Source organism: Selaginella moellendorffii, unplaced genomic scaffold (genome assembly GCF_000143415.4).
Source record: "Selaginella moellendorffii unplaced genomic scaffold, v1.0 SELMOscaffold_19, whole genome shotgun sequence".
Taxonomy (NCBI): Eukaryota; Viridiplantae; Streptophyta; class Lycopodiopsida; order Selaginellales; family Selaginellaceae; genus Selaginella; species Selaginella moellendorffii.
In genome coordinates, this window is record NW_003314280.1 from 867,382 (window position 1) to 882,811 (window position 15,430).

Consider the following 15,430-nt stretch of genomic DNA (forward strand, 5'->3'; position numbering starts at 1 on the left):
AGAAAATCTTTTCAACGGAATATCTTCTCATTGGCCATGACGGATGAAACTTTTGTAAGAATTTTTGCGGGACGCCACGAGTAGTTTTTTGGCATTTCAATGAAAATATTTTCTTCATTTCACTCTTGAAAACCAGTGATTTTCATTTTATAACAATGGTTGTATATTCGAATGTACAAGGTGACTGCGAAAAGAAAAATAAAAATGAAAATTGGATGTGTACGCAGTTCTCTAGAACTGGTAGCAACTGGACTTGGAGTAGCCGTGCTTGGCCAGGTTTGGGAGGCAAGCCAGATCGATCATCGCCGGCGGGCCACACATGAACGCCACCGCCTCGTCCGACCCTCTGGCTAGGTGATCCCGGACAACCTCCTCGCTGATGTATCCCACACTGTACTTCCAATTGCTCGGCTCGCGAGGATGACTCAGGACGTACCACACCCGGAACTTGGCGGCGTGGCTCTCAGCCCACGAATCCAACTCCGCTCGCAGCATTATATCCTCGTCCGTCCGGTTGGCGTAGACGAGCGAGATCCGGGTGGTGTCCTCCTTGTCTCGAAGAATCGCCTTGATCACCTGGTAGACCGGCGTGATCCCAGTCCCTCCCGCGAGCATGGCGATGTCGCTCGCAAACTTTGCGTCGCCGTTGACGGTGAACTTCCCCCGCCCGAGGTACTGGATGTGTCCGATCGGTCCCTTGAGATTGATCGAGTCGCCGATGGCGAGCGAGTCGAGGTGCTGGGACATGATCCCTCCGCCCGGGAAGTTTGGGTGGACGTTCTTGTAGTAGACCCGGATGAGGAGCTCGACGTGGCCGATGGAGTCCTCGTCGTCGTCCGAGGAGATCGGCGTGTAGGCGCGGATGCAGAGCTTGGAGTTGACGGTGGCGGAGACGAGGACGTGCTTGCCAGTAGGGAGGCCGAGGACTTGATCGCGGGATGGGAGAGCGAAGCGGAGGCGGCGGAGATCCGCGCTGATGTTCACGCGCGCGACGAGCTTGCAGGGGATGTTCTGCCGCGGGTTGAGCGCCACTGGCCTCGATGCCGGGAGGGCTTCCAGGATTGGAGCGAGCGTGTTGAGGCTGAGCGCCGAGAGCGCCCGGTTGCCGCCGTGGAGCGACGTCTCCGGGCTCGTGTCCGCCGACGAGAAGCTCCCGGCCGTGCTCACGAGCTCCCCAATCTTATAGTCCTCGAGCAGCGCCTTGGCGCGGGCCGAGTGGATGGCCTCGAACTCCTCCGTGCAGTCGGTGCCGGCGTTGATGAGGATGCTGTCTGCGCCGCCGGGGTGATCCTTGAGGAAGGACGTGCAGTCGTAGACGGAGCTGTTGACGACGATCCAGGGCGAGTCGGGCTTGCTGTGCTTGCGCACCTCGGACATGGTGATGGAGGAGAGGCCCTGGTTGAGGAAGGGCGAGGAGGCGCTCTTGATCATGGCCTTGCCGGGCTTGCTCGACGCAATCAGGTCGCTGCTCTTGGTCTCCTCTTCCTTTTGCTTCACCATCCAGCCGCCGGGCTGGTTGCCCGGCCGCGTCGGGTGCTCGAACGCCAGCGCCACGCCCCCCAGCTTCCCCTTGCAGGGATGGACCTTCACCCGGAACCAGCAGTTGTTCATCATCCCCTGCCACCATAGCCCGAGAGATCGAACCATCAGAACTACCGATCAATCCCAAAGATCCACTGCCACTTACCATGAGGTTCCAGATGAGCTCCTTGGGCTGCGTGTTCATGCTCTCGTCCCACGCGCGCACCGCGATCTCCCGCGCCTGGAGGAGCTCCATCGCCTCCACGCCCAGCTCCCAGAAGCTCCAACACCAGTGCTTGCCATACTTGGTGGGCCGCTCCGGGTGCGTCAGATCCGCCAGCGCCCACGTCTCGCCGCCGTCGAGCGTCACCTCAACCCTGATCACCTTCCTCCCGCCCCCTGCCATCGCCATTTTCAAAAGTCAGCATATTCTCGTGCAAAATATCTCCCGTACCGGAATATGCGTAGCCGCTCATCTTGTACGGCGACTGTATCGACACCGGGTTGATGGGCAGGCTGTCGCCGTGCGCGGGAGTGGTGATAACCGAGTTGATGTTGAGCTCGTTGATCACATACTCGGGCCTCTTCCACCACCCTAGAAATGGAGCAAAACAAAAAAAAAACAAAAATGGAGATGAGAGCGAGCTCTTCCCAGATTCTTGGAGTGGAGATTCTATGACGCGAGAGAAACAAAAGAGATGGGGAACAAGGAAAGAATTATACTACTGACCTTCGGCGCTGGCAATGTCGGAATCGACGTGTGAGGGCAGCACCTTGTTGTCCTGGTAGTGGTAATAGTTGGTGGACTCGGCGGCGGTGACCTCGATCTTACGCAGCCACTTGACCATCCGGCCGCCGATCACGCCTGGGATGATCATCCGTACGGGGAAGCCGTGGTCGGGCGGGAGAGGGCGTCCGTTTTGCATGTAGGCGACTAGCACGTCCTGCGTCACGTCCATGGCCTTCTCCACCCGTATCCCCGTGCCGTACCCGTCGCCCCCGCATTTGGGGAGCGAATCCCCGCCCTCGAAGCACACGAAGCGGGCCCCGCGGCGAAGGCCGCCGCAGGCTTTGAGCACGTCGCGGAGAAGGGCGCCCTTCCACACGGACGTGCTGACGCCCGCCGCCCCCCAGTTGAAGCCCACGCTCTGCCGCACCATGTTTTGCTCCTTGCGCCGGTTGCCCGCACAGACGAGCGTGACGGGCAGCTCCCGCGCGGGGAGGCGCAGGAGGTCGTCCATGGTGAGCACCGCGGGGCGGCGCACCATGCCGCCCACGTGGAGGCGCCACTCGGCCCAGGTGCCGCGCGGCACGGGCCCGTGGTTGCGCACGTAGTGCAGCGCCGCCGGGGTGATGAAGCCGTGCTGCATGAGGCGGGGCAGCGGCGGCTCCGCGTTGAAGGGGTGGCGGCCCGTGAGGCGGACCATGTCCGGGTGCCGCGACACCCACTCGTCCGAGGTGCCCACGTCGCGCTCGTCGCTGCCAAACTCCTCCACTTCCTCCACTTGCTCTTCCAGGATCCATTCCTCCTCCTCCTCCTCCGATTCTTCTTCGTCTTCCTCGCACGAATTCTTGGGCTTGGGCAGCTCCAGCGGCGGCTTGACTGCCGCCTCTCCACCGCCGCCGCCGCCGACCGGCTTGATGGATTGCTCGTCCGCGAACTTTACGTGATGGTGGTGGTGGTGGTGGTGATTGTTGTGATGCGCCACCGCCGCCGCCTTGGCCTCGATTCCATTGGCGAGCACCATTCCCCCGTTGACGAGCAACAGCGAGCTGCTTTTCTTGGGCAGATCCACCATAGCCGTCCCCATTCCTTTAAATGGATCCTCTCCCCCCTCCAATTGCTTGATCACGCCTCCATCGCCTCAAATCAATCTCCTCCTCAATCTCCCGATTCTTCCTCTCAAGAGCTATCAATGCGAAAAACAGAACCACACCAAACTCTCGAATCGCAATCGAATCCCTCCACCGCGCACAGCAGCGCCAATCCAGATTCTCAACGGAAGGACGGATCGAGCATTCCAATTCCGAGACGCAAGCCAATCGAATCGATACTCTCTCTGTCCAAGTAGAGGGAGAGAGAAGTAAAAGTCACGAAATGTGTGTTCTTGCTTGGCCCCTTGGAGGGGTCAACCAACAAGGAAGGAAATAAAACTGCAAAGGACTCAAACACAAACCACACACACACACACACACACACACACACACACAAAAGTAAGCCTAGACAGGGAGGGGTGTTTTCCTCTTTTTATACAAGGGTGGTACGCTGTTAGAACTTGGCCCATGACCATGGGAAGGGCCAACCTTTCTTTCTCCGCTTTCTTAGAGCGCACAGCCCCTTCTCTTTCCTAATTGATTTGAGACACTGAAAAAAATAACACTTTTAACAAAGAATAAGAGAAAATAAAACAAGACAACAACGCGAAGAATTCTCTCACTTTCTCGAGCCAAGTGCTCTGACGTATGAACCGCACGTTTGTCACTGTTGAATCTTCCTGGGTGGTTCTTCTGTCGGACGCTGGTTTGATCAGTGGTCGAGCGTTAATCATCGGTTTGATCAGTAGCAAAGGATTCGAAGTTGATCGAGTCATTAGTCACCTGGTTTGATCAGTAGCACAACTTTTGAAGTACCATTTGGTTGATCGAGATCATTCGTCTCCGGAGCGGTTGCTCGGGTGTCAGCTTCAAGGGATGCGATGCGTCTGAATCGACCCACTCCATTGTTAATGCATTAGGAATATATAAACCCAAATTCTTCCCAAAAGACTTGGAGAGCAGTGACTCACCTGGAAGTTATTTTAATCTCGAGCTCGTGAAGTTTCTCTTTTTTTTTTGTTTCGCCCCCACCTCGATCGACTAATTTGTTCCTTCATGCTCGCAACAGCAGCACCACCAGGCTGTCCTGGCTATTTCAAAACACTTGGCAGTATCCCCTCCACGATTAGTGTCCGGCATTAGAGACTAAGACACCTTGCCAATAGCTCTTCGACTCCCCAAGGAGCAGTAGCGTTTGCATCACCCACGGCACAGCCCAGAACTGTTTTGACGGGACCACCGTTGGAATCACTGCTACTTGACTCTTGGCTTGTTCCACGGGGCACACCCAAAAAATCTGTGGATCTCATACTTCAGCACAGCCGGCAGTATTAGTCACAACGACAGAATCAGAACCATAGAAAAAACATCTTGACTTGAGCAAACCTCTTTTATTTTTCCTTCACTCTCCATGCAATACAGAGGATCTGACCATCCAAACGAGCATTAAGAGGAGGAAAAGCAAAAAATAAACATGTACCTTGTCAACACTCCTCTACTTTAAGCTCCTGGAGCAAATGATAAAGTGAGAGCCGAAGAGAACACAGGGATAGAAGACAGTCACGTATACCTTCGTTTCAAGCTGCCGAAGGAATCATCCCAGTCTGCCTCGCGTACGCAAAGATCCCGCCAGCTTCGATCACCGGCGCGGCATCGCCCAGCGGCTTGAGCGCGTACTCCTTTCCAGTGGAGTGATTCACCACCACGTCGCGCTCCATGTCCACGGTCACGTCGTCCCCGTTGTGGAACTCGTCACAGATGCGAGCTTCACACTCGACGGGATACATCTCGCCTGTGGCCACCGAGTTCCGGAAGAAGATCCTGGCGTAGGACTCGGCCACCACCACCTGGATCCCGGACGCTCCCAGAGCAACAGGGGCGTGCTCGCGGGAGGAGCCACAGCCAAAGTTGGAGCCGGCGATGATGATCGAGTACTTGGTCTTGCTCTTGCCGGGCTCCATGAACTGTCCATAGTGTGGCGGAAGCCCGGCCATGGCGTAGCTCCCCAGCTTCTCATACTCGTCCGGCTTGGAGGGGACGAGCGTGAGATACTCGGCCGGAATGATCTGATCGGTGTCGATATTGTCACGCACCACGAAGCATTTGCCCGAGATCCCACGCGACGGTGTGTCCCCGGCCATGGCGATCACGGGCGCCGCGGAGGCCTTGATCGCCGGAGAGAATGTAGCTATGCGCTGGAGCTTGATGCTCTTGCTGCCCCAGATGCTGCTGGCATTGGCGGCGCTTGGCAGGGAGATCGAGGCGCGAGGATGCGAACCTGGTGGATATGGAGCTGGCTTGGATGCCGCGGCGGCGCCATGCACGATGAAGCGAGCGCTGGAAGTCGCCATTTAAACCCTAGTGAAGCCCTAGAAGAGCCCTAGAATGGGGAGGAAGAAGAAGGGCGGGACGGGGGAGGCGTGGAAGGATGTGACGCCGCAGGAGCCGACATCGCTGCTCCTGGGCAGCGGCCAGGGAGGTATGGATCAATTTGCGAGCGACGCGATCGTGGATGTTCTCCTTTGCAGGTTTTGTGTCGCTGGAGGAGATTGATGAGGATCTGGTGTTTGGACTCGAGCCTCCGGCCGGGGAGGATTTGAGTGGGAAGAATGCAAAGAAAGGGAAGAGGAAACGCGCGTTGGAAACTGATCTAGCCGAGGAGAAAAATGCGAAGAAGAATAAGAAGAGAAAAGAGAAAATTCTCGCTAGTGACACCGATCTAGCCGAGGGACATGCTGCGACGAGAAAGGAGAAGAAGAAGAAGAAGAAGGGAAATGCCGAGCCTGATGATGCTGCCCAAGATAAAGAGGCTTTAAACTCTCCTCGAGGGAAGAAAAGGAAGAACAAGCGTTTGCGCGAAAATACTACGTCCGGTGCCAACAAGAGATCAAAGCTAGATGGTGGAGGTAAGATTTTAGATGCAGGTGTTTTTCTTTTCTCAAAACGATCTTCGTTCTTACAGATAATGGGAGTGAAGGTTTGGAGAGAGTCGATGTTGTTCTTCCCGAATGGAACGAGTTGCGACTTCATCCTTCACTGCTAACAGCTCTTTCTACTCTTGGCTTTACCACTCCAACTCCCATCCAGAAGGCATGCATTCCAGCAGCTGCGCACAAGGGAAAGGTGTGGTTACCTTTCCGTATTTTTATATTTCATGTTCATGTTTTTATTTACTTGCTCTAGGACGTTATCGGGGCCGCAGAGACTGGATCAGGAAAAACCTTAGCTTTTGGCATACCAATTTTGCAAAGGCTTCTTGATGAACGCGATAAGCTCTTGCGACAGAACAATGTTGCTAGTGACAGTCCACTTCGTGCTCTCATCGTCACACCTACGCGAGAATTAGCTCTGCAGGTAATGTAACTAAGCATCTCTTGCTTTCTAACATGTGGAATGACAGATTTGCGACCATATTCGAGCAGTAGCTAAGTTTACAGATATCAAGGTCGCTCCTATTGTTGGTGGCATATCTACGCAAAAACAGGAACGCCTTCTTAAGCGAAGGCCTGCTATTGTCGTTGGAACTCCTGGTCGCCTATGGGAACTCATGAGCAGTGGCGAAAGCCACCTTGTCCAGGTATTTTCTAGGACTGGTTTTCTTATTATTTCGTGTTTTTTATTGTTCTTTCTTGGCAGCTCCAAGAGATCTCATTTTTTATACTGGACGAGGCTGACCGCATGATTGAAAAAGGCCATTTTCAAGAGCTAGAATCCATAATTGATTTACTACCGAAGCACGGTGAACCGCGAGAGGATTTAGATCCTGCAGACAACGTTTTTTTGTCCGCTAAGAAACGGAGGCAGACTTTGGTGTTTTCAGCTACCTTGACCCTGCCTCCCGACTTCAAGAAAAAACTCAAGAAAAGCTATGGAGCAAGAAAGAAATCAGAGCAGCATTCTCTATCCTTACTGTCGGAGAGAGCCGGGCTCAGCGACACTGCTGAAGTTGTGGATTTGACATCGAAGAACGTCGTTGCTGAAAAGCTTACGGAGTCGGTTATCGAGTAAGAGCTGCATTTTTGCCTGACACGTCTCACCTGACGCTTTGTATTGTTTTCTGCAGATGCACCGACGAGGAAAAGGATGCCTACCTATACTACGTCCTCAAGGTACATGGATGTGGGCGAACAATTGTGTTTTGTACCTCCATTGCGGCATTAAGAAGACTAGCAGCTATTCTACGTCTTTTAGAGGTTCCGGCGTGGCCTTTGCATGCACAGCTACAGCAACGGCAGAGACTAAAGGTATGGCATGTCATACGTTTTGAGTACGCATTTAAATTCTGCACTTTCCAGACAATGGATAGGTTCCGAGCCAGCACCGATGGTGTGCTTGTCGCAACGGACGTTGCTGCACGGGGTTTAGATATTCCGGGAGTTCGGACTGTTATACATTATCAGTTACCACACTCAGCAGAGGTATGCATAAGATATGTTTAAACCGGTGCGACATATTCCCGTGTCCAACAGATGTATGTTCATAGAAGTGGAAGAACAGCGCGTGCTGACAAAGATGGATGCAGCATTGCTCTAATCTCTCCGTCGGAGAAGTCGAAGTACTTGACACTCTGCCGTGCGCTATCAAAGGTACTCTGGAAAACAAGTGGATTTCTTGCGTGATATAGTGTTTGCTACAGTCCAGTGGCTTGACAAGCTTTCCAATCAATTCCGGGTATATACCCTCCGTTGAGAAACGAATAGGGCTTGCTCTCAGAATTGATAGACTATTACGGGAGAATTCGAAGGTAAATGGCATTCCTTGTTCTACAATGGACTGGCTTTAATTTTCGAGAGCAGAAAAAGGCGAAGAGCACCTGGTTTGAGCGAAATGCGAAGGAACTCGACATCGAAATTGAGCGCAAGGATGAGGACAATGACAACGTTGAGGCGAAGCTCAGTGGAAAGAAGTCCATGCAATTGAGAAGCTTACAAGAGGCAAGCAAGAAATTGTTGCGTTTCTCTATCTAAAGCGGTACCAACACGCAGGAACTGAAGCAGACGCTCAAACATCCTTTGGAGCTGAGAGGCTTCTCTCGTCGCTTTGTTGCTGGGGTACGTATAAAGCTCAAATGCTGAGTCTTGTCTAACTCCGCTTCCTTTGTTACTTGTAGACTGGATTGACTCCTCTGGCCGCACAGCAACTAAAGGATTATGTGGACAATGCTCCCGGAGGCCGGTTCGTCGTTATCGGTCAGAAGGAAGTGGAACCTCTACAAGCACTCAAAGCACAACAATGCGGATAAAACCAGAGAGTTCTTACTGTAAGCTTTTTCAAGGATTTGCTACAAACATGCTTGAATCCTTATCTCAGGGGAGAGTGTAGCCTGCACCGAGATTGAACGAAAGGTCAGTTCTTTTATCCCCAACAGCAGCAGCAAGGCAAAAAGAAAGTGAGAGAGTACTAACTTCCACACTGATAGTTGTGAGGCAGCTCCCGGTTGCATCGCTTTGCGATTTTGAGAGCGGTGCTGAGCTTGAGCACCTTGGTGACATCTCCGGTGATCTTGGGACAGACGCAGTCGGGCTGGGCGGCCCTCACGAACTTGCAGCACTTGGAAGACGGTTTGGTTCCAATGAGCACGGCAGTCATGCAATTCCCGACGAGACCATTCACCTGGCTATCGCAGTCTAGAGTCGTGTCGTCGTCGGTAGCAACCTGGATCAAGAACAGGGAGAAGAAGAGCAGGAAAACTCCCAGGACAAGAGTTGCCCGCGGCTTGATCGTCTCCATTTGTGCTGCTCCCGCGACGGAGGACGAAGGAGAGACTCTGGGAGCGATCTAGCGACGAACTCGAGAGAAGAGCAGCATTTATTTGTGAGCGGTTTCCTTTAAAAAGGAGTTTTTTTCGGATGGGTGGACTGAGCACAAGTCTGGTGCTGCAGCACGCGTACTCCTAGAAAGCAACCTTTATACATTTTCTTAGACAGCCATCGAGAAGTGCCAGATGATTATTTCGGTATTGACATAAGCGAGATAGTGGTCGACGTGATGCAAAAGAACTCCAAGGATGTCTAGGGTCTTTGACTCGAGAAGAACATAGCTGAAAGTAGTCAAAGGAAGTCTTTAGAATTTTATTGACTGTTTTAAATTTATAAACTGGGACAGATCTTAACACTAGAGCTGGATGCGAGCCGGCAAGCGGGTCTTTACAACAGAAGGATGAGCTCGCTGATATGCAATGGAGGGAACATGGTGCTAGTCACTAAGTCGACAGTGCTGAGGGAGTTTGCGGAGCGGATGAAGCGCGAACACCAAGGCTACCCAATCTACGTGCGGGCAGCAACATTCAACAGCGCAGCTAGCTTTCGCTGAGGTCAAGTCTCATCAGATCAGCAAGTCTTTTGGTTAACTGAAAGGTAGGATATTAGGGGAGAATTCCTAGGCAAATGGTGTCCTTTTACAGTACAATGGACTGGCTTTGATTTCGAGAGCAGAAAAAGGCGAAAAACACCTGGTTTTTATGAGCGAAATGCGAAGGACCTCAACAATGAAATTGACCGCAAATATAAGAACAATAACAACGTTGAGATGAAGTTCACTGGAAACAATCTATGCAATTGAGAAGCTTACAAGAGGCAAGCAAGAAGCTGTTTCGTTTCTCTATGAACTAAAGCAGATGCCTAAACATCCTTTGTTGCTGGGTTATGGCCCTTTCCTTTGTTACCACTGGCCGCACGGCAACTAAAGGATTATGCAATGCTGTTCGTTGATAGCAGAACCTCTAGACTCAAAGCACAACAATGCGGATAATTAAACGTAGAATTCTTACTGTAAGCTTTTTCAAGGATTTGCTACAAGCATGCCTGAATCATCAACTTCTCTTTTCTCAGGGAAAAGTGTAGCCTGCACCGACATTGAACAAAAGGTCAGTTCTTTTATCACCAACAGCAGCAAGGCAAAACGAAAGTGAGAGACTACTAACTTCCGCACTGATAGTTGTGAGGCAGCTCCCAGTTGCACTGCTTTGCGATTTTAAGAGCGGTGCTGAGCAGACGCTCGGTGATCATTTTGGTGACATCTTTGGTGATCTTGGGACAGAGGCAGTCGAGCTGGGCGCTCCTCACGAACTTGCAGCACTTGGATGACGGTTTGGTTCCAATGAGCACGGCAGTCATGCAATTCCCGGCGAGACCATTCACTTGGCTATCGCAGTCGAGAGTCGCGTCATCGTCGGCAGCAACCTGGATCAGGAACAGGGAGATCAAGAGCAAGAAAACTCCAGAGCACAGGACAAGAGTCGCCCGCGGCTTGATCGTCTTTATTTGTGCTACTCCCGCAAGGGAGGACGAAGGAGAGACACTCGACACTGGGGAGCGATCTAGCAAAGAACTCTAGAGAAGAGCAGCATTTATTTGTGATCGGTTTCCATTAAAATGGATTTTTTTTTGCGGATGGGTGGTCTGAGCACAACTCTGGCACTGCTGCACAACACGCTTATTCCTAAAAAGTAACTTTTATATGCCATGCGCAGTTGATTATTTTCATATGGCGTGCAATTTGTAAATAATTTGCCGCACTATACATAATTGTAGCATTAAATATTAACAATATCTTATAATATAATTTCTTTAACACTTTTAGGTGTTAGAAAATATAGTTTGATATTTATAATTTATGAACACTTTTATAATTTATAAACTTTTCTAAACACTTAATTTATTAGTTTTCTTAAGCAAACCCTGAACTCGACTAAATCCTGCCCGTATGTAGATGCTCGCGCTGAGTCTGGTGGTCCAGTGACTACCACTTACATGGTGCGATGATCCGCCCCGGTGATTTCGGGCGCTGTGCAAGTTAGAGTGTATGTACCCAATTTATAGCAAGTTTTCAGTATTGAAATAAGAGAAATAGTGGTCCGATAAATACGGTTTGAGTCATCTTTGAGTGAATAAGAACCTGGATAGAAATTTTCACCTTTGCATGGTAATGCCTTCACAGAGGAACAATAACAAAAAGGAAACGTCTCAGATGGCTCCGTCGAATGCGACGACGAAAAGGCTGTTCCATGGCAAAGCTGCAGCCTTTCCAACGCTGTTAATCGACGAGGCGAACCGGTTCCACGACTGGAGCCTGTGCCCCAAGGAGCAGCATCATCTCAGGAATCTCCAGGATTACTTTTTCAAGGAGACAAACACAGCCAACGTGATCCTTTGCAGCTCCGAGGACATCAGGTCAGGCTCAACGAGCATGTACCCTTCCAGAGATACTTCACAAGGATGATACGTGACCTGCTGGAAAAAGAAGCTCATGAGTGTTCTTGCACCGCAAAGCACACAGCGTTCTCTACTTCCAGAGGACCTATGGCAGTATCTTTTCTTATGTCGGTGGAGTCTCAGACGAGTGGCAGGCACTTGCGAGAAAGCTTCGTGGAGGCTGGAAAAGGAAGCTTTTTTGTCCTCTGTTCTTTTTGATGTGGAGACCATGAGTCTTCGCACCAAGTGAGCGGATCCAGAGCTGTTGAAGGAGCTCGAAGCATCCTGGACCTCCGAAGGAGTACGACGCGCTCTGTGGGGTGTATTGAGCGAGAAGTAAGTACCTCATTGACGCCGGCATCGTTTCAGAGAAGGCACTCCACAGCTTGGTGCAACACGAGTTCGTCGCAACTTCTCGTGTCATGGTACAAAGGCCAATACCCTCTGGTCATACATTTTCATGACGTCAATTGTGCAGGTGTGTGCAGAGTATGTTATTTTGTTCTTTGTCATTCTAATTCATGCAGGATCAAGCAGAAAGAAAGAAGGCATTGATATTATGAACCTTCTTTTTTCTTTGTTTGTAGTTACTCCCAGCAAAATGGTAAAAGTGTATCTTGCTTTGACTTCGTATAGAAGTGCTCCTAAGATTCGTTGGCACCATTCCAGTGCTCAGAGAGGGGGTTGCGGCAGTAGCTTTCTCTGTTTTCTTGCAGTTCATGCTCACGCCTGAACATTGGAACAAATAGTACAGATGCCTATCTCTTGGTATCTCCTTCGATCTCTAAGTTCTTAACAGCTTCTTGAAATTTTAGGGCTTGCAACTTTAATTGTGAGCGGGAAGCAATGGCAGATGTCTACGTGCTCCTGGGAATCGTTGGTAGAGAAAAACCAAGGTTCTTGCTGTAACTTGATTTTGTGTGTGTGTGTGTGTGTCTACAGGCAATGTCACAGCCATGGTCATGTTTTTGTCACCAACGTGAGAGACGACAGATCTTTAAAGACCACCTTTCGTGTTGTAACTGAAAATAAGGAGAAAAGATACCCATTTTTCTTTGTTTCTTGTTTCCAGGCCCACATTCTGGAGGATCATCAATTCTCGAGACACCGGATCCTTCTCGCCAGTCCCATACGCTTGCACGCTCCTCAATTGCCTGCTCTGGTTCTTCTACGGCCTCCCCGCCGTCACCTCCAACAACACGCTCATCGTCACCATCAACGCCGCCGGGATCATCCTCGAGTGCATCTACCTCATCGTCTTCTTCACCTTTGCCCCCGCAACCCACAGGGTGAGCGCTGCGAAAATCCTGTTTCTATGCTCTTCTACTTTGTCCTGCTTCTTGTCGACCAAAAGCAAAAGAAGGAAAAGGAGAAATGTTTTTCATCTCACCTGGCTTCGTGTTCCAGGGATATCTCAGCATGCTGCTCGTTGGTGTGGCGGGATTCTTCGCTGCCGCCATCGCAGTCACTCTCACAGCATTCCAGCAGGAGCAAAGAGCCAAATTCGTCGGTGCGGTGTGTGTGGTGGTCGGGACTCTCATGTACGCCTCGCCACTTTCAGTCATGGTACCAGAGCTACTCGTCTTCCTAGAAAAACAGAAGAGAACTTTAGAACACAGAAACAAAACTTTCCTTTACCCTCTCCGACTTGCAGAAGCTGGTTATCGCGACTCGAAGCGTCGAATACATGCCCTTTTCTCTGTCTCTCTGTAGCCTGATCAATGCGCTGCTATGGACTAGCTATGGAGTTCTCAAGCACGACAAGTTCCTCATAGTAAGCTAAGCCTTCAAAAGTCGAAGAGCTTCTTTCACTGCTTTGTCCATAGGTCCCAAACACGATTGGAGCTATCCTGGGACTACTCCAGCTCGCAATTTACTCTCACTTCCAAAGGGAAGAAGACACCGAGTTCTTTCACAATCTGCCAGACTTCTCACCGCCTCATCACAGCAAGCTCAAGCACTCCAAGTCATCAAACTCATATCTCAAATGAACGAAGAAAAAGCAAGAAGAGAAGTTGAACAACAAAAAGGCTTCGTAGGCATTACAGAGATCAATCAAAGACCCCTCGGATAAAAAGAACCAAAAAAAAAGTAGAAAAGAAACAAACTCTCATCAGCGACGAACCTCTCCTGTGTTCTCTTATGTCGTTAGGAAAAACTTCTTTAGCCCTTGACCCTCTTCCTGGCCTCCTCCACGATGGAAAGCTTGATACCTTTGCCTTTGGGAAGAGAGACCCACGGCTTGGTCCCCTGGCCAATGGTGAAAACGTTGCCCATTCGGGTGGCGAAGTCCTGACCGACCGAGTCCTTGATGTGAATGATGTCGAAGCTCCCCTTGTGCTTCTCTCGGTGCTGAATGGTACCGACTCTCCCCCTGTTGCGACCACCAGTGACCATCACCACGTTGCCAACGTCGAACTTGATGAACTCCTTGATCTTGCCAGTCTCCAGGTCGATCTTGATGGTGTCGTTGGCCTTGATCAGAGGGTCCGGGTAGCGGATGGTTCTCCCGTCGTAAGTCGTCAGGAACGGGATCCCCTTGGCACCGAACCTCACGGCGCGGACCTTGCAGAGCTTGAACTGTTGACACCAAAACAAAGTTACTACGGAAAGAAAGTACTTGGAGATGTGAGTGAATGAGTACCTTGGCCTCCTCGGCGTTGATCGAGTGCAAGGTGAATCGGCCCTTGCTGTCATAGAGGAGACGGTAGTTCTCATCCACCTTGCCGACCGTCAACACATCTAGAAAAGCGAAACAAGCAAGTCAGTCGGGTAAGAGAGGAAAAAAAATCGAGAACTTACCCATGAATCCAGCGGGATAGCATTTGTCCGTCCGGACCTTGCCATCAATCGAGATGAGCTTTTGCATCACGATTGCGACCACCTCTCGGTAAGTCAAGGCATAGTTGAGCCTGTTTCGAAGTACAATCACCAGAGGCAAGCATTCTCTCTCCTTGTGAGGGCCCGACGATGGCTTTGGAGCCTGGAAAAGCAAGGCCGCCGTGAGCGCACGGATCTACCTGGGAAAAACAAAGGGGAAGAGAGACTTACGAAGGCACCGCCGAGCTTGCTCAGCATCCAATGCTTGGGGGCATTGAGCACCTTCAGATGCTTCTTCGGCCCGCGCACCTGCACAACACAAGAATCGTAAGATCCCGCGATAGCCGCGCGCTCTCACCATTGCTGCACGCTCCTCCGCCTAGAACCCTAGCCGCCGTGGAAACCCTCAAAAACAGGAATTAGGGTTAGGGCATATGAAAATTTTAAAATATTTTTTAATGTTAATATTGAATAGAGTATTCTTAAGAAAGAAAATATCTTATTAGTTTTTCTCATAACTAACTCAAAGCTTTTGAGCATTAAGAACACTAAATATATTGTTAAATATCCTAAATAATTCAGATAAATACTATTTGCAATTTATTATTTTCTTATAAATTATTAATGAAAATACACAATGAGAATTTTATGACAATCAATAAGATGATAAAACTAACTCATAAAGTAATTCACATTATAATATGTACATAAATCAAAATTTAATGTTAAAAAAGTCACTATTAAATATCAGTAGATATTGAAAACTATAATATAGTAAAACAAAATACATTTTTTATATATTACATGAATAAATTAGTGAATTTATAATTCAAAAAAGTTTAAGAAAAATAAAATTCTATATATATTTAGGATGGTTTTTGCAATAAATCTTATCTTTATGGATTTTCATGTGATATATATATATATATATATATATATATATATATATACTATGAACTTATATCCATACATATAAGAGAGATACCACGTGCACACAAACACACATATATATATATATCTCTTTCTTTCTTCTCGTCTAGATACACATACACGCACACGCGAAAAAGAGAAAAACAGAATTT

At 49.8% G+C, this 15,430-nt stretch overlaps 6 protein-coding genes and 1 long non-coding RNA gene across 9 annotated transcripts; 2 read left to right on the forward strand and 5 right to left on the reverse strand.

Moving 5' to 3' along the window:
- Positions 1-125: 125 nt before the first annotated feature.
- On the reverse strand, positions 126-3,698 carry LOC9650626 (nitrate reductase [NADH]). Its single transcript, XM_024677434.1, has 4 exons — positions 2,252-3,698; positions 1,976-2,116; positions 1,688-1,920; positions 126-1,617 (listed from the first exon to the last, which is right to left on the reverse strand). The coding sequence occupies exons 1-4, from the start codon at positions 3,330-3,332 to the stop codon at positions 232-234; spliced, it is 2,841 nt and encodes a 946-aa protein (XP_024533202.1). The 5' UTR covers positions 3,333-3,698; the 3' UTR covers positions 126-231.
- A 1,009-nt stretch (positions 3,699-4,707) lies between these two features.
- On the reverse strand, positions 4,708-5,708 carry LOC112347023 (3-isopropylmalate dehydratase small subunit 3-like). The gene is made up of 3 exons (XM_024677121.1): positions 4,907-5,708; positions 4,817-4,844; positions 4,708-4,763 (listed from the first exon to the last, which is right to left on the reverse strand). The coding sequence occupies exon 1, from the start codon at positions 5,685-5,687 to the stop codon at positions 4,914-4,916; it is 774 nt and encodes a 257-aa protein (XP_024532889.1). The 5' UTR covers positions 5,688-5,708; the 3' UTR covers positions 4,708-4,763; positions 4,817-4,844; positions 4,907-4,913.
- On the forward strand, positions 5,702-9,186 carry LOC9651300 (DEAD-box ATP-dependent RNA helicase 13). 3 transcript variants are annotated; one of them, XM_024677118.1, is made up of 15 exons: positions 5,702-5,815; positions 5,865-6,242; positions 6,299-6,459; positions 6,520-6,690; positions 6,737-6,913; positions 6,973-7,340; positions 7,400-7,580; positions 7,632-7,754; positions 7,806-7,922; positions 7,973-8,080; positions 8,133-8,270; positions 8,322-8,387; positions 8,447-8,596; positions 8,647-8,681; positions 8,756-9,186. In XM_024677118.1, exons 1-13 carry the CDS (start codon positions 5,722-5,724, stop codon positions 8,576-8,578), a joined length of 2,214 nt encoding a protein of 737 aa, XP_024532886.1. In that variant the 5' UTR covers positions 5,702-5,721; the 3' UTR covers positions 8,579-8,596; positions 8,647-8,681; positions 8,756-9,186. The 3 variants fall into 3 exon arrangements, with proteins under 3 accessions (XP_024532886.1, XP_024532885.1, XP_024532887.1); XM_024677117.1 differs by having other exon boundaries at positions 8,447-8,681; XM_024677119.1 differs by having other exon boundaries at positions 6,308-6,459; positions 8,447-8,681.
- Positions 8,570-9,092, reverse strand: LOC9650627. Its single transcript, XM_002972436.2, has 2 exons — positions 8,742-9,092; positions 8,570-8,659 (listed from the first exon to the last, which is right to left on the reverse strand). Exons 1-2 carry the CDS (start codon positions 9,064-9,066, stop codon positions 8,643-8,645), a joined length of 342 nt encoding a protein of 113 aa, XP_002972482.2. The 5' UTR covers positions 9,067-9,092; the 3' UTR covers positions 8,570-8,642.
- Positions 9,187-10,077: 891 nt separating the features above from the next.
- Positions 10,078-10,652, reverse strand: LOC112347024. Its single transcript, XR_002992639.1, has 2 exons — positions 10,259-10,652; positions 10,078-10,179 (listed from the first exon to the last, which is right to left on the reverse strand). It is a non-coding gene; the product is annotated as an uncharacterized LOC112347024 (long non-coding RNA).
- A 1,722-nt stretch (positions 10,653-12,374) lies between these two features.
- Positions 12,375-13,423, forward strand: LOC9651302 (putative bidirectional sugar transporter SWEET7d). The gene is made up of 5 exons (XM_024677450.1): positions 12,375-12,408; positions 12,471-12,507; positions 12,550-12,817; positions 12,936-13,094; positions 13,183-13,423. Exons 1-5 carry the CDS (start codon positions 12,375-12,377, stop codon positions 13,309-13,311), a joined length of 627 nt encoding a protein of 208 aa, XP_024533218.1. The 3' UTR covers positions 13,312-13,423.
- A 95-nt stretch (positions 13,424-13,518) lies between these two features.
- Positions 13,519-14,771, reverse strand: LOC9650628 (40S ribosomal protein S4-3). Its single transcript, XM_002972438.2, has 5 exons — positions 14,707-14,771; positions 14,580-14,657; positions 14,331-14,511; positions 14,173-14,270; positions 13,519-14,108 (listed from the first exon to the last, which is right to left on the reverse strand). The coding sequence occupies exons 1-5, from the start codon at positions 14,707-14,709 to the stop codon at positions 13,692-13,694; spliced, it is 777 nt and encodes a 258-aa protein (XP_002972484.1). The 5' UTR covers positions 14,710-14,771; the 3' UTR covers positions 13,519-13,691.
- Between the last annotated feature and the right edge of the window lie 659 nt (positions 14,772-15,430).

Bases quoted from the DNA above. Each gene is read 5' to 3' on its own strand.
- LOC9650626 (XM_024677434.1), bottom strand. From the start codon at position 3,332: ATGGGGACGGCTATGGTGGATCTGCCCAAGAAAAGCAGCTCGCTGTTG. The intron at 2,117-2,251 runs GTCAGTAGTATA...CTCCATTTCTAG, and splicing joins CGACATTGCCAGCGCCGAAG to GGTGGTGGAAGAGGCCCGAG. The intron at 1,921-1,975 runs GTACGGGAGATA...TGGCGATGGCAG, and splicing joins GAGCGGCTACGCATATTCCG to GGGGCGGGAGGAAGGTGATC.
- LOC112347023 (XM_024677121.1), bottom strand. From the start codon at position 5,687: ATGGCGACTTCCAGCGCTCGCTTCATCGTGCATGGCGCCGCCGCGGCA.
- LOC9651300 (XM_024677117.1), top strand. From the start codon at position 5,722: ATGGGGAGGAAGAAGAAGGGCGGGACGGGGGAGGCGTGGAAGGATGTG. The intron at 7,755-7,805 runs GTATGCATAAGA...CGTGTCCAACAG, and splicing joins AGTTACCACACTCAGCAGAG to ATGTATGTTCATAGAAGTGG. The intron at 7,923-7,972 runs GTACTCTGGAAA...TGTTTGCTACAG, and splicing joins TCTGCCGTGCGCTATCAAAG to TCCAGTGGCTTGACAAGCTT.
- LOC9650627 (XM_002972436.2), bottom strand. From the start codon at position 9,066: ATGGAGACGATCAAGCCGCGGGCAACTCTTGTCCTGGGAGTTTTCCTG.
- LOC9651302 (XM_024677450.1), top strand. From the start codon at position 12,375: ATGGCAGATGTCTACGTGCTCCTGGGAATCGTTG. The intron at 12,508-12,549 runs GTGAGAGACGAC...TTTCGTGTTGTA, and splicing joins GTCATGTTTTTGTCACCAAC to ACTGAAAATAAGGAGAAAAG. The intron at 12,818-12,935 runs GTGAGCGCTGCG...TTCGTGTTCCAG, and splicing joins TTGCCCCCGCAACCCACAGG to GGATATCTCAGCATGCTGCT.
- LOC9650628 (XM_002972438.2), bottom strand. The intron at 14,512-14,579 runs GTAAGTCTCTCT...TTGCTTTTCCAG, and splicing joins GCAAGCTCGGCGGTGCCTTC to GCTCCAAAGCCATCGTCGGG. The intron at 14,109-14,172 runs GTACTCATTCAC...TGGTGTCAACAG, and splicing joins TCAACGCCGAGGAGGCCAAG to TTCAAGCTCTGCAAGGTCCG.